The sequence below is a fragment of the Labrus bergylta genome, chromosome 14 (assembly GCF_963930695.1).
Source record: "Labrus bergylta chromosome 14, fLabBer1.1, whole genome shotgun sequence".
Classification (NCBI taxonomy): domain Eukaryota; kingdom Metazoa; phylum Chordata; class Actinopteri; order Labriformes; family Labridae; genus Labrus; species Labrus bergylta.
The window spans coordinates 15,387,930-15,404,278 of NC_089208.1; the positions used below are offsets into that span (position 1 = coordinate 15,387,930).

Genomic DNA, 16,349 nt, shown 5'->3' on the forward strand with positions numbered 1-16,349 from the left:
GAGTGAAGCGCCAGTGTGTCTGTGGGAGGAGGGAGAGTGAAGAGGTGGTGGTAAAGAGGAAAATGGATGCAGGTTGTGCACCAATAGGTGGCACTCTACCCTTTTGTGATTGGTTATGATGACCCAGACTGAGACGGGTCTGGAAGCACATGCCTTTGCATCCAAAGGGAACAGGAAGATGGTTCACTAAAGTTCCTTTTTTTGAGTCCTTTGCTTTTTTTAATGCCTGCTGGCTGCTGTTAATGTGTGAGAATGAAAAAAAAAGTGAGAGGAGTGTGTGACTTAGAGCAGGCGTGGAGGTTACACCACTCTGTGTGGATGAATATAGAGTACACACTTCTGGGTTTTAAGGCAATGTCGCTTTCTTGTGTTTAAGGTAACAAAAAATAGTCTAGTTTATGGGTCGTGATGTTTCTTTGGCTGTACAGCTTTCCATCTATACCAGGGCATGTACTGCGCATGTTTATATATAGCTGCTTCAACACAGTTTGTGTGTTTGATATGCCACATTGCTACTGTTGTCTCTCATGACATCTCATATTACATCATCTCTATGATAACTGGGAGCAGTGGGAGTCACATTTACAGTGTTCAGTAGCATTCATGTATGAAATTAGAATGATTGTCTTCATGTGTGGTTAAACGTCATAAATTAACGCGGTTATATTCAACCATAATAACTATCTGCGTGAGCCTGGAAGGGTATAATTATCCAGAAATTGAATTTTAGGTATTTGTAAGGATGAAAAAATTGTCCTTGTATGTCAGATAATTAAAATTGTGGCAATAAAAAAAGAAAGAACAGCACCCTGCTAAGGAGGGCGGTAGAGATTGCATCAAATACTATTCCACAATGAGCAAAGCCTCAAAGGCATCATCAAAAGATTGCATCGCTCGGTGTATAGTGGAAGTTCCCAGCAAAGTGAAAAAGAGAGATATATTCTGTTTGTATATATGTACATATTCTGTCTTTATTGAACATATATTTTACATTCTGCTGGGGAAAGTGTGTAGCGGTTCATTTATTAACAGGGGACAAATTACCTGAATATGCAATTAGTGTTTTGTTTTTCAATAAAAACAGCCACTCTCATGACACTAAAAACTAATAAAGGGGCAAGTCTAGAGCAACTTAATCGCTTGAATACAAAAGTTGAGGTCATACAAATCAGTACAAATGGTTAATGTGGTGCAGCTGATCATCAAGCAGGGTCAAACAGTTGGAATATAAATACCAACCTACAGAAATAACCGATTGTATTCACAAAATATACAAATAAAATGACAATGTATAGCTTTCATTGTCTCTAAATTGTGTTTTACAATTTCTAGGTCAACACTGGCTAAATGAAAACATGAATAAAGCACATGCCTGTGGTCTGGAATGAAACAAAACGACAAAAGGGCAGTTTGTGGCCGCAGTCACCATAGCGATAGAATTCTACATTCTATGGAGTTCACAACCTTTTACATTCAACAACCCTAACAAGCACATAAAACGTCTGAGGTCATGCAATTGTGGTTCTCAGGACGGAGTGATGGAGCTGAGCAGCTAGGCTGGGGATCAGAGGGCAGATCAATCGGGTCACTGGTTAAAGAAAATGATTTAAGTCATTTTTTTTAAATGCTCACACTAGCACTCGCACGTGCACACATCCATATTTCTGTTTGATTTGACAGGAGTTTATTCAATAGGAGGGTCACTGGTGTTCTGGTTCTCCGTTGGGTTTGAGCCAGCAGTTTTGTAGCAGTCCGAGTTCACTGGCAGTCAGGTTTTTTTCCACAATGTAGCCTGACACAGAGGGCAATAAGGGCTGAAATGGCCTCTCTCTTTAGCCTTTGGCTCAAAGGCAGAAGGGGGAGGAGGGTGGTGAGTGAAGAAGAGGAAGTGGGAGGATGCAAAGACAGTTCATACAGTCTGACACCTCTGCTCATTTAGTCCTGTGGTGCACAGATGGGAGAAAACATGCATCAACAGGCCTTCAAATGATCCTTTTGAGTCCATAATTATCAATGTTAGGCCTTATTCCCACATTTTAAATTTTCAAAGCTTAAGTCCAAACATAGCAGGTTAAATGATATAACCTTATGATGTTTTATAGCCTAACCCTAATGTTACATTTTTCAAACCATAGTTCCCATGCACAGTTATTGTAGAAAACAATTTTCAAAAATCCTTGGCACTGGATGTCATCCGAGGTTTTGCACAAAAGTCCAATGCTGATGTTCTTGTTTGGCGATAGAGCTTCTTGTTTGCGACTTGAAAGCTTAGCTTCTTCAGAAAATAGTTCAGAGCATTGGATCCAAACCCTGGGAGTCCGACCAGAGGCTATATTGCATTTTTTATTGCATTGCATATTTTGATTCTCTAAAAAGTTCATGATGCAACGTTTTAATCATGCATTATTGATCTATAATGTCATTTTTGTTGAACGGAGCTTCCTATGTTGGTCCTTTGAAAGTGCTCATAACAAAGACATAAATATATACAACAAACAAAGAGCATCCTTACAAACTGGCAATAAAAAATAAATAAACATAAGACAATATTAAAGGACCAGGAAGTCATATCACCTCAGTAACTTCACATTTGCACATTTTTTTTAAACAGTTATTTTGTGTGAATTTTCATAAAAATGAAATATCAACAAAACCACCAGAGGAAGTGTCCATTTTTCTTTTCAAGACTAGGGTAACCTTTTGCTGCAGTGGGCAGCTTTATCACTTCACAAGCTGACTGTGTTATTAAGAGACTCTTTAATGAGAACATCCTCGTGGATGATGGATGTCATGAGGAGGCAAACACACATCAGCTTATATATAGAAGCCCACATGGCTTAAACGTGTTACCCTCTCTGCTTAATTGGAAATGGTGTGTAATCGTATGCAAATCCACACAAGTGGATTATTAATGAATACGTTTTTTGGCATTTGGAATAATTGATGATGATAGGTTTAGGTTTCTATTTTTTGCTGCTTTCATAATGAAAACCAGATGCCAGAGCTGTCGACTCCAGAATTAATTGGCAACCAGTGTAGGAGTCCTTTACTTCAATTAAATGACTACAATAAATAGCAACAATAAACAAGAAGATGATAACAGTGTTAGCACATAAAGGCTTTAATCAGCTCCTGGGAATGAACATTTGTTACTAGGATACATGAAGTCTGTACTGTGTGAGATGCTCACAAGTATATGTACAGCAGAGGATGAACTCTCTCTCTCTTTATATATATATATATATATATATATATATATATCATTATATTTCTTTAATTTTTTTGTCAATGTTTGTCACACTTTTCTTCCATGTGGATACATCTAATGGGGTTGCAATGAAGTGTTTTGTGTCATACATTTTGCAGCTTAAACTGATTCCTCCAGCAAACATTAAATATCTAGTACAACTTGTATATTCTATTGCTGGAGGCAGGTTTTGGGTGTTTCTGGGTTAAAAAAAAATACCAGACATATCACAGCTTTAGACTTTGACAACTCATTCCGTACTTATCATTAAATTATGCACTGACATTTCATATTTTTAAAATAAATCTAGGGCAAGCAACCCTGTCAATGTGGAAAACATTCCAAACTTTAAGTGTAAGCTTCTAGTATGTGTGCATGTTCTTTTTTTTTTTAAATGTTTGACATGATATTTTTTCTTTTCTGTCTGAATCTGCATGTCAAAGTGAATGTTCAACCAGGGCAATGCATATTTGGAACACACCATAAAAACACTTTAAAGATTGTGCTCCACATCCTCTGTACTCCATCAGCGGAGGGAAATTGAGCCAATGAACCAAAAAAAAAAAAAAAAAAAGGCGATTGCAAATGGGTGTTGTGGGAAGAAAATGAGGAGTGGAAAGAAAGAGGAGGGCTGGAAGTGAGAGAGTTCCTGCTAGTCAGTCAGTCAGTCACAATGTATCCAGTCAGGAAAGAGAGAGCACTCATCCCCCTTGTGTGTCCTAAGTATCATTATAGGGAATGGGATATATTCAACTCATGCAAAATCACTCTCATGTGTGGAAATGCATGCATGTTGCACACACAGAAATAACTACGAAGAACAAAGTCGTGGCTCTGCCCCCTGGCTCTGCAGCCTAGCTAGCCTAGCAAGCTACATCTTGCCCCATAGACTTGAGCAGGGAATCAAGACAGATACAGAAAAAGTGTCATCATGTGTGGCTTTTTTTTTTTTTTTTAAATATTGGCGAAGAGAAATAAAGAAATGAGGGAAACAGTGAGAGATTTAATACCTGTTTGAAACGTTTCCAGAACCTGGGGCACACAGGCTGTGAGCTCCTGGGTCAAGTTGGCAATTGGAGCTGGTTCATCTGCTCTGAACACACTCACTTTCCGAGGGAGTTAAAAAGAAATACAATGCACTGAGGCGGCATAAAAGAATGCTTGGCAAACGTTTGTCATCTATTTATTGAGTATATATATATATATATATATATATATATATATATACATATATATGTATGTGTTCCTGTGTGTTCCTGTGCACTTGAGTCGAACTCTTGGCTTAGACGGTGTCCCTGTAAGACAGAAGACAGAGACATAAAGACAGAGTGAGTAAAAAGATGGCTACCAAGTATTCAGTGTGTGTTAAGCAGAGACAGGAAGAGAGAGAGAGAGAGAGGAGCATCCTGGTATGCTGCACGGAGAAAATCAAGGTCTGCTTCGAATTATGGATCTTTTAAAACATATTCAATCATACAGATTTATGCATACACACACCTACACACACACCTACTTCATTTCACATCTGCCTGCACAAACACAAGCACAAAAGCACAGTGGGATGATGTAACAGCATGCTCTGGTTCAGGGATGCTGTGGAGGCTGGTATTCATTCCAGGCTGAATTTAAAATTTGGAATTATTCAGTCCCTCGCTGCCAGTGTTGTTCACAGAGACCCTGTGAAGCTCGTCTGGGTACCTCTGCCAGGTAGTTCACACCTCCACCTCCTCCGCCTGATGTGTTAAAGCAGGAGGCACTTTTGACAGCACTGTGAGCCTTTCCCAGCCAGAAAACTTACTGTACAAGGCTGCTGGCATAGAAAGGGCTAACTTTCTTTGTTTTGGATTGTTAGGTAGACAAGAGGCATTCGGGTGGCAGATCATGTTCAGTATCCATGTGCTTTAAAGGCCAAACATGAAGCCAAAACTGTTTTAAAAGTTAGTTGATTTAAGTTTGTTTCACTTTCTAAAGTGCACATACTTTGCCAATGAACTACATCTGCTGCTATTGTGCACTTCCATCTTGGTAGGATTCAATTACTCCATATGGATTTTGTTGGTTTAAATTAGATCACCTGATGTACATAAACCATTTAAAGCAGCCAAAGTACAAATGTGTGTCTCTGTGAGTGGTTCCTGTGCATAATAAAAAAAAGTTTGATACTAACCATTTGACATGTCAGTTGGTTAGATTTATGCAAAGACCCGTACACCAGTGTTTTTAAAAAAATTAGCCAATGAAAATAAAAAAGCAAGTCATGGAGGAGGTTTGTTCTACATCGATAGCAATTAAAAACAACCAGCTTTGTTTTCCACCACTAAATTGGCACCAACTGGTCTGAGGGTAGCTTTTTTAAGCGTATTCTCACAGCATTACAGTGGTGTATGAGCATGTTCATTAAGCCCAAGTCTACATCCACTAGTTAACAATGCACACATGCATTTTTCTCATTTATATTAATAAATCTAGACTTTTGTTATATGCTTATTGCAATGCTTATATTTCGATATAAATGAAAACACAAAACTATTGTGCAGCCTTAGTTTAAGACACAATTCTGAAATTAATATTATATCAACTATGTCATATATTCTGAGACCGACTTGTAAGAAATGTCATTGGAGCTATTATGCTGATTACACCCATTATTAGTATTGTCTGCATGCCAAGAATTTATTCCTGGGGTTCTTGAGCATAAATGCGTTTGTCTATTTTCTGCTGCCAGGGTTTAGAGCTGGCAGGTATTGATCCATTTTCCCCCATTGGATATTAAACGTGAGCGAGGTGGTGGTGGGGTTTAGCTTTGTAATTGTATCCAAACCTTTAAGAACAAAAAGGGGCATCTCAGTTAATGCTGCACGTATATGAAGATTATGTTAACAATTATGTGGACAACAAAGCATATGCATTTTTACTACCCATTTTTTGTATATGTTTTGTTTTGGGTCAGCGTGATGGCGCTAATGTTTTCTTTAAATGTGTCTGAATAAAACCATAAGAGATTGGCTGTGTTGAGAGGCCCAAAAGGAAAATATTTATTTATTTATTCATTCATTCACTATTTCAAGACACATTTTCTGGAGGCTTTTAAAATGTCACCTTCAACTTATCATTCCAAATATTGCAAGAAGTAAGAACTCAAATAAACAAAATGGAGCTGACCATTCGATTATAAGGTCTAAATCTAAACTATTGTGTAGGTTGATGCCTGATATCTATGCATGAATAATAATAATACAATTCAAAATGTTCTGACATATATGAACATTTGACACACATTGCTTTTTGTCCACATTGTACAATGCTACACCTTTTCTGTAGACATCAGCTATGCTTTTGCCAGTCTCATCTGTTGGCAGCATTCTAAATATTTGTAATTTTAGTAGTGAAAAAGCCCCTCTTGCAACTAATAACTCCTAATTGAATCTGCTGTGTCATAAATGAGTGAGTAGTGTTCAGTGGTTTGCTTTGGGGCACATTGGCAGTACATGCAACTGCTGACAGACTAATTGTCTCTTGCAGTGACTGAACTTTTGACCTTTGGTGGTTCAACCATTTCTCTTTGAAAAAGGCTGCCCTGCTACATTAACTGTAATTGCTCAAGTAAACAGATGACTCTATCTAGTCATTACAGAGCAGATTCCCCATTGCTCTAAAATGACTGTATGATAATGCTGTGGAGATGAGGTTGAGGGACATCACTCTGCTTAGCTTGTTGGTTTGTCCTGTCTTATCATAGAGGGAGCAGAGTACATGTAGTTCAGCATGGGAGAGAGAGAGAGTGAGGGGGAGAAAAGAGAGAGTGAGGAAGAGAGTGTGTCTGAGAGAGTGACACTGAGATAAAGTGGGAAATAGAGAAAGCAATTGAGTGTGAGGGATAGTGGGACAGAGGAGAGGGAGAGAGAGTGAAGACCAAGTCAGGGACAAAGAGCAGTTTTCCTGTGTGATAACAATTTATCTCTCGAGAAGGATTTGTAAATGTTTTACGCTTCAGCGTGCGCACAGGCGTCCATGTAAACACAGGTAGATGTGTGAGAAATTCATTCATGCAAGCACACACAAACTAGGTGACAAAGGCAGATGTAGCAATTCCCAGAAGACCGCCAAGAGAAATATGATAGATGGGGGATCGCTGTTTCTATCGGTCTTCTTCGCTCCCTGTGTGAGTGCCCTGTAATTGAATGATCATTACACCAAAGTTATGGCTCTGGCCCTGCAACCCAAAATAGGAATTGAGTTGGAAACAGCATTTAGTGCTTTTGATTTACGTGCAACAATGGGGAAGTTGTTTTTCAAGCCCGGCACTCTGATGGGCCATAAAGAGAAGAAGGGCTTATCACCTGCTGTACCCGCTCCGACACACATACACCAGTCAGCGCACCAGCCAGGCAGCAAGCAGTCAGCAACCAGCTGGGGCCCTTCACAGAAGGAAGTGTTTTCAGCAAATTTGTTTCCTTCATGTCTCACCCTGAATGGCGCTATTCATTAAAATAGCCTTGAGTCGGTAGGCACTGCTGCCATGGCACACTAATACACTTCTATGCCTGCATCTTCACAAAAGTAGACACGCACACAAATCCACCTGCACACACGCTGACACAAACGGAGTCCGCGTCTGGTCCAGCTCAGCCTTGTGAGAGTACCTTCTATGATAAAAGCAAAGCTACAAAGAATGAAAGGGAGCTGCTGCACTTACTGTGATCCGCTTTCAGCTTGAGCCACTTGAGCTGGATATTTATTTCTGTGCAGTGAACTGACTTTTATGTATTAGTAGTAATACTTGGATTAAGATGGAACTAACTCAGAATCAAAGGGTCACCAGTGTGGGTGGTACTGAATAAAAATAGTAATGAACCATAAAGTGTTAATTGTGGAAGTGTGAAGTATTGTACCATGTAGTGGGATTCAGCTGTGCAGGACTGCTTTCTTTTTTACACTACAGCTTGAGTCTTTGTAAGTCTCTGTAAAGACTCACAGTTCAGCTCAATTAAACGTGCATCACTGTAATTTTAACTCTCATTTACACCTGTTTTTTTATGCATCTACATTAGCCAGATATAAAATCTGATTGAATAACATTGTGGCAACATCAGGCCTAATGAAAATACCATATCAAAGTCCAGCAGACTTCTGTCATATACATGTGCAGTTTTTGCACATCCTCATTGAACTCCCTCAATCACACAGATTACTGCTCTTATTACTGTAGAGTTCTATCACATCAAACAGGAATCAGAAACCACAATGATTTGTTGCTACTGCATAACACTATGTTACGCCTTTCATGTTTATATCTCAGAAACCTCTATCGGTTTTGTGAACTAAAGCATGCTGTCTCTCCTGTGTTGATTGTATATTAGAAGTATAGCCTCTAAGTTTAAAAAATGCAGCAAATGCTCAAGTGCTTATACATGCATTCTTTCTAAAGTCCAGCAGGGGGCTACTCCTCTGGTTGAAAAAAAAAATGGCATAAATGAGAGGGGGAAATTGACACTGCTTTGGAGTTGATATATTGCCTAAGCTAACATTCAATGTAATGGCCTCAATCCCTAAATCAAGCCTTCTTTAATACAGCATCATGTTTCTTTTTGCAAATATTGTACCAGTTTCTGATAAATCAATGCTAAATTAAGGTATACATCCAGTGATGGAAAAGTTGCCTCCAACGCATCCATTTAAGCATTATGGCTCTCCGATCATTCAAATATGGTCACTTCTGGTCCCAAAAACAAAGATGGCAACAGCTTCAAAGTGGGTATTTGAAAACCATAGAGTGATGCTACGTCCACTTCTTTTACACAGTCCATCTGATCGATAAAGCTTGTTAGTATGCTGATTGAAATAAACTCAACTTCTAAAACACCCTAGGCAACACCTGTGAAGGGTGACAGAGTTGTTCTATGTTAATGCCCTGACACACCAAGGAGATTGTCGGTCGGTGAACAGTCGTCACCCTATTTTTTGCGGTGTGTCCGGCTCCGTCGCTACCCGTCGACTCCCATCGACCAATTCGAGAGTCGACGCCACAGGCGGCATTCATCACCACTAGTTCTTTGCCGTCTGCTTGGTGTGTCAGGGCCTTTAGACTATAGGGGGAGAGGGAGAGAACAAGAGGAATATAACAAAAAATTAAATACCGCCAATAACCTGACATTTTTAAATTATGTACATGTCTATGTACAGCCAATATAATAGACTACTTATTTTGTTTCTAAGAAGGTTTAGCTGATACACCAAAAAGAGCTAAACAGTTTTGCAAGTGTCATTAAACATTATGTTCTGCATAACAATTAAGAATAAAATGATTGTGTGAAACTGCAGGTAGTCTCAGAAAACATCAAATAGATGGAGCTTTTACTTTGAAAAGCATAACAGATGCATGTTATGTGAGATGCATCCAGGGGTCACATATCCGACATCAGTACACAGTGTTTGGAGCCCTCCATACCGCCAAACGTGAGCAGTTGTTCACAGCTCCAAAGTGACTGACGCTTATGTTTTCCATCATGATTTGCAAACTGACCCATTCAATAGACTGTTACTGAAAATATGAGTGTGTTCAGGCCAAACACTGGCCATTGGCCACAACTAACTGCTAGCAACGTCAGCAGTTTTACCTTTGCTTTCTTTGCCAAAGCTATCAAAGTATGCAACAAGAAGAGATATTTGTACATTTTCAGCAAGGCTGTTTTTGTATAGTATTCAGGGTGACATTTTGCCTTTCTTTTCAAACTACAGAAAATGGCTAACGAATTAAAGCATATTAAGGCACTGCGGAAAAGCCTGTAGAATGCCAAAAGTTTGGTTTCTCTGTTATTGTAGCACACTGAGGAATCTAATGCTTCAATTGACTACATTAACCATCAAAACTGAATGAACATGGAGACCATTTGTTATGAAAGTTTTTCGAGCACTCCACCGTAAAACCTCTACAGTAATCAGAGCACAAGAAGGATTTGGAGACAATTTCCACATACCAGCATTGTGAGTGAGGCAATGACATGGAGGTTTGTGCTGTGCAAGGTAATCTGGTACAACATATTGTATCAGATCAACCACGTCAGCAAGAAACTGCAGAAGCCTGAGTGTTTCTCTGGAAACACTTGAAAAAGAAACAAGCGCATAGAGTTAATCTGGATAATTTCAGGCAAAGTGGATATTTGCTGCCTCTCAAACTGATGCTAGAAAGATAGCAGGAAACCTTGAGATTTTGGAGATGACAGGACATTTCCCCGATAGGCCAGCTGAATAGATGAGCACTTTAACAGTTTAAAGAGTTTTTTCTGCCCATTTCTCTTCTTCTCCTTGAACAGCTTGAACATCACATTTTTCGAAAACTGGAGGATGTTTATGACCTTAATGGTTTTCTGTTGTTGAGAGAGCATTTTTTTAAAGACTATTCAGAGAGACTTACTTGAAGACAACTGGGAAAAAAAACTGCAGAAAACTCCTCCATATGGCTTTTCTTTTTTGAATGTTTAGAATATTTTCTTCAGGGGCAGTTGATGCTGTTGATGAATTTCCTTGATCAATTTTAAAAGCAAATGTTATATATCAATAGAAAGCTCAGCATTGCCCTGCTATATTGCTGTTTGATCTTCCAGTCAGTGTTTCCTTTAGATATGGAAGCTTCTCAGCTATCAAACTCATCAAGACATATCTCAGGTTATGTCCAAGTAGAGCCTTTGAGGCCTGTGGCTTGTTGCCCTATATATATTCTGGCTTTAGTTTGGGTGTGTAACAAGCTACGGAAACATATTTCATTTTGCATTTCCTGTGGCAAATAATTAATAAGGAGTGCTAGGATTGACTGAATTTTTTTTTTTTTAAATAAGTAGGATATGATTTTTCATTAAAAAACACTAGACATGAACAGGACAAGATCAGCAGGGAGATAAGAGTACTGTATATCTTTTTGTCCACAGAGAGCGCCAAAATCAACGCAAACTGAAAGTTCCTCACGAGGCTTTAAAATCAGTTTTGCTACTGAACATCTTGAGATTTAGCTTAAGGCACTGTGGTGTCTTTGCAGAGCCTTACATTTAGCTCAGCAGATCCAATGTCTATGTCTTGAAAATAGCCCTGAAGTAAAAAAAATAAAAATGAATTTATTTATTTATTTTTAAACTTAGATACAAATTAGAATTTACTGTGTTTTTAGTGCCATCATTGAAGCTATGGTTCACTGTGTATGAAGAAAACAAACACCTACAGGCTATTCAGGACTTCAGCCTGTTGGCACTGCAGAGCTGGACTCAGTGCAAAACACTGAATGACAAATACAAAGCCTGCCAGCATTGCACGGTGGTCTTGCAATGCAATTATAATTCAACGACTGTAGGAAGCCTGTGCCCATTCTTCAACTATGCTGATACATTAAGAAAAGCCATATGGTAAATTATTAGAGCAGTAAGTGCTTTTTGTGGCTGCTGAATAAATGATGGGCTTTCAGGCTGGCAGACACGCATAAAAAAGGAAAATAAACATATAATAGAGACGGATACATACTGTACATCCACATACTACCCTCCATCATACACACACACACACACAAACAAACACACACAAGTTACCAATACATCTTGAATTATGTACAGTATTCATGCCTCAATAGAGCAGTTCTACATATAGTACTACATGTAGTTCTAAATATAGTTTTAATTTAAATGGTTCCACACTGATAATATACTTGACTTACATAATAGTCTCAATGTGTTACATACACTTAACAGATTACCATCTGCATCTGTCCGTGGACTTCTCACTGTAAATGAAGTAACGTATATTCAGCTCAAACAACTCTGATGATACCAGCTGAGCATCGGCTTTGTGAGCTGGCAAAGAAAACTTTGTGGACAGATTTTTTATCTTTTCCTTATTCCATAAAAGCAATTCATTAAAATCTTATTCTGATACATTTTTTAAACCTCTGTAGCAGAACACTTTGTACACACGATTAAAGGTTATAGATGTAGAGAAGAGTCTGGCCTTGTTTATATTCTCACAGCAGCAACCCATCTGCTGGATTTCAAAACTGGCATGCTGGCTTAGGCTCGTTCACATTTTCCTTTAGGATTAATGTCTTATAGAAGCCAACGTTGTTGGTCCTATAGGTCAACCACTGCAGATTGGTCAGAGGCCAATAGTTTCACAGTATGATGGCTTAGGTACCCTTTAACAAGACTTTTGCATTTTGTTGTATTGTTGTATAGTTTCAGTTTTGGAGTAAAAAGACTGAATAGTCTTTAGATGTAATGATTGTGTCAAAGAAACAAGATCTTTGTCCAGGAGACCAGGTTATATTCTGGTATAAAAGTCAATGTTGGATTTTTGTCAAAGTTCACTTCTCTTTTAAGTTTCATTAAATCTGTCAGTAAAGTTGGAACATTAGGTACATAATACAAAGTGTGCTAATTACGTAAAATACAATTTGTATTAGTTACGTAGTATTATGTGATGTGCAGGTATGTCAAATTAAATGTTCATTAGCGAGCTTTATTTAGAAAGTCTAACTAGATGTTGCTTGTGTAAAAAAAAATGTAACTATCATATCATGGTATCAATCTTCATTTTTGATGCTTGGGCCTCTAACCAAGTAGCTGTATTGGAAGAGTGGATTTGAAGAGGAGAAGGAATATGGTTGGTTATAACCAGTCTTAATATAAGCACACACATTAGAAAACTTGGTTTTATTTATTTTAAAAGCCTGGCTGAGGATGTGCAGCGCTCAGGCAAATAAATTATCATCAGATGGAAGGAGCTGGAATAACTTGTAAGAACCGTGCCATCTGTTCACCTGGACATCTCCATGGTGTCCTTGGTGAGATAGACGATCCAGTAGACCAGGTTGAAGGCGCCAAACGAAAGGGGAAAGAGGATGCGGGAGTATTTGTCTATGATGCTGGTGCCAGTCAGGACGTTGTTGGCCGGTACAGCTGAACCCTGCTGCAGGAAGGCTTGGGCATTGACGGGTGGGTTGGGAAATGTTTTTGCAGGGCGGTCAAATATTGGGGCAGAGTTCATCCTCTTCTTCAGAACACTGCTGGCATCCACCTTGGAGAGGTAAAGAGGAAAGATATGGGATATGTTAGGGGAAATTCACATTAAAGGGAATATTGCATGATGTAATATAAGGGTATAAATAATGAACCACTGCTGTGCTGTTGTACTCAGGGCATCATCAAACGTCATATTCTATGTGCTTATGATGTTAAAACTGGAAACTAGTTCTGCATGATGACAGGCCAGCATGTTGCAAATATAGCATCTTATAGCATCAACATTTCAACTATAATTAAAAAAATACAAATCAAGCAAAATTATGCAAAATATTAGAAAAGTCTATCCTGATTTTAAAGGCATATTTGCATGTCTGTGAGATTATCAGTGGTTGGGAAATGTGTGTGTGTGTGTGTGTGTGTGTGTGTGTGTGTGTGTGTGTGTGTGTGTGTGTGTGTGTGTGTCAGGCTGTCTGTGTGTGTGAGACTCTAAAACTCTGTCCAGAATACCAATGAGAACCAAAGTAATTAAGCCCAACAAAGGAAATCAATGTTGTTTTGTTTCAGATTTGATGTGATTTCAATCAGCCCACTCCATGAAGACTGATGCAGTTGTGGGAAGCAAACAAAACATATTAAACAAGAGAGGCACACAGTGTATTGACACATGGTTATCGCTATGGCTCATCAACTTTCAGCAAACCAGTGAAAGCTCAGCACATGCTCTCTGCTCCAATAGTTGTAAATCAGCTACAGTATCTGTACAAAGAGAGGGGGAGAGAGAATACGCCTGGGAAATGGGTCAAGGAACACAGAGTTGCCTGTAGGTAGAGTCAGAGAGAGAGTGAAAGAGAGAAGCTTCCCTTTTTTAAACCAAAGAAGACAGTATACTCCTGAAGAACAACACATACAGTCATAGTGTTGGACTATGTTAATCTTTGTGTTCCTTCGAGTGGCTAAGTTGATTTATGAAGGGAATGAGCATTTTGACCTAAAGCATTTGTTTGTTTTTCTATTTAAAACTAAATGACTTCAAGACTATGTACTTTGTGAGGTCATTTAAGGTTTTGCATACATTGTCCACATGATTATGACCATTTTCACAAATATTTTTTACTGATAGCGTGAATTTATGCAATATTTACACTAGATAAGTGCCACATAAAGCTTATATTTTTGTAACAGTCACTGGACCATGTTTATTTTCAATGCAGAATAATGCCTACAGCACTGTAGAGTTTGAATTATCACTTTCTTTGGGAAGTGAACTCTATTAACCCAGAACCTGTAGCTCACTGATTGGTCCTGTTTTTCCAGCTGTTGGGCAAATCAGTTCACAGTTGCTTTTTTTACCCAAACTGCCATCTTGCAGCAAAATTGCAGTTACACGGTTTAGGCTGGATTTATGAGGCCACATGGTGACTTGTTCCTCTGAAGTTTGAGGAACTGTTACAATCCTCTGGCTGAGGGGAGCTCTTCCAAAAGTGCATGGAGGACAATGTCAAAATAAGACTAGATTAATCCCTGCTGTTTCAAACTTGACATTTTCTGCAGAAGCAATGGTTCCACTTGTACATATCACTGCACTATTTTAAACTTTACAGAATGTTTATTATTGATCTATGTATTAGTTTGAATTTGTACTGATGCTTCATTCCATAGACATATTACCATTATGTTGTATGGCAGCTATCTTTAGACGTGCAACTTTCAACCGTGTCTTTGATCAAATCCAGTGCTCTTGTCATTCCAATTCTGTATGATGGTCCAACGTCTGGAGAGTAACCATGGAAACACGCAGATAACAGGGGGGGAAAGAGATTCATATAGCAGGGTTATGCTATGTCTGAACTGAAGCTCTACATATAGAGGTTAATGTTTGTTTTAAGACTTTGGGTTATCTATATAATACAGTTCCAACTTACTACTCTGAAAGAGATACATATTTCTCTAGAGAGTCATTAACACATCGCAAAAAATAGTCAGACTCCCTCTACCCTCACTGGAGGACACCTTCAGATAGCACTGTCTCCGCAGAGCCAGCTGCATCTTCGAAGGATGTAACTCGCCCCTATACATCCACCTTCCATCTCTGCCTCCATCAGGAAGTTGTTTCTACAGGGCCCTTAAGACCTGCACACCAAGGCTTAAAAACAGTTTTTCTCCCAGCCAACAACAGAACAACACTGAACACTACAGGACTTACATTTGACAGCTTGAGTATGATGCATACATTTACATTTGCTGGAAACGCTCACAACCTCAGTTTCAGAGAGCTTCTCACTGGAGCTTCATGTTGCTAGATCACCAAAGTTAACTTCCATTTCCCTCTGTAATGACCATTGTTTGTTTTAGATAGCTACATGTGCTTAATATAAAATTTTTATTCAAGGATATATGACCAAGGAAACACAAAAACAATGTTAATGAATCCTGTCCGCCATTGTTGTTGACAAAGCTGATATCAGAAGGTACTTCCCCGTCCCGATTTTGATTGGTCATTAAGGGAGAATTAAAAGTGATGACGATGGTGACGCTGTTCCAAAAATGTAACTGTTTTCAACTGAGATCACTTTGAGCGCAGTGACCAAAAATAGCTTCTGCAGTAGGTGTTTTTTTGCACACTGGACGCTGAAAATGATCAGCATCAATAGTAAATATCTAGTACTTCCTGCATGAATGTCAAATTTTACATTCTAGTCAATGTGTTAATATTCACATGGAGACTGATGATTCACATGACAAGAGAGAACTTTACTTCTTCACCTAAGCTGCATTCCTGTCTTTTCCCTTTACTTCCTCTTTTGTTTTGTTTTTTAACAGCCCTTTATCTGGTGCACTGGATTGATTACGATACAGTGCTGCCACTATATCACAGTACAGCTGTAATTGCTGTTAGAAATTACATTCATCACTTGCTGTACTTTTAAGTACTGAGTTCATCATGAAAACACCCGTCAGCCCCAAAGGGCTGGTGGCGGTACAAAAATAGGTGGAGGTGGGCGCAGGAGCTTTGGATGCAGGAAAAACCCTTTATTATTTATGGTAACATTTCGTGTAAAATGCTATCTTTAATTCATAACAATCAAGATGAAATTCTATCC

The 16,349-nt window shown here is 38.8% G+C and overlaps 1 protein-coding gene across 1 annotated transcript in view; it reads right to left on the reverse strand.

The window, feature by feature from the left end:
* Positions 1–940: 940 nt before the first annotated feature.
* Positions 941–16,349, reverse strand: part of gabra6b (gamma-aminobutyric acid type A receptor subunit alpha6b) — a 31,706-nt gene continuing 16,297 nt past the window's right edge. Inside the window, exons 9-10 of the mRNA XM_020638302.2 lie at positions 13,044–13,300; positions 941–4,542 (exon numbers count right to left, since the gene is read on the reverse strand). Coding sequence (XP_020493958.1) covers positions 4,530–4,542; positions 13,044–13,300 — 270 coding nt within the window. The 3' untranslated portion in view covers positions 941–4,529. The remainder of the gene's footprint in view (positions 4,543–13,043; positions 13,301–16,349) is intronic.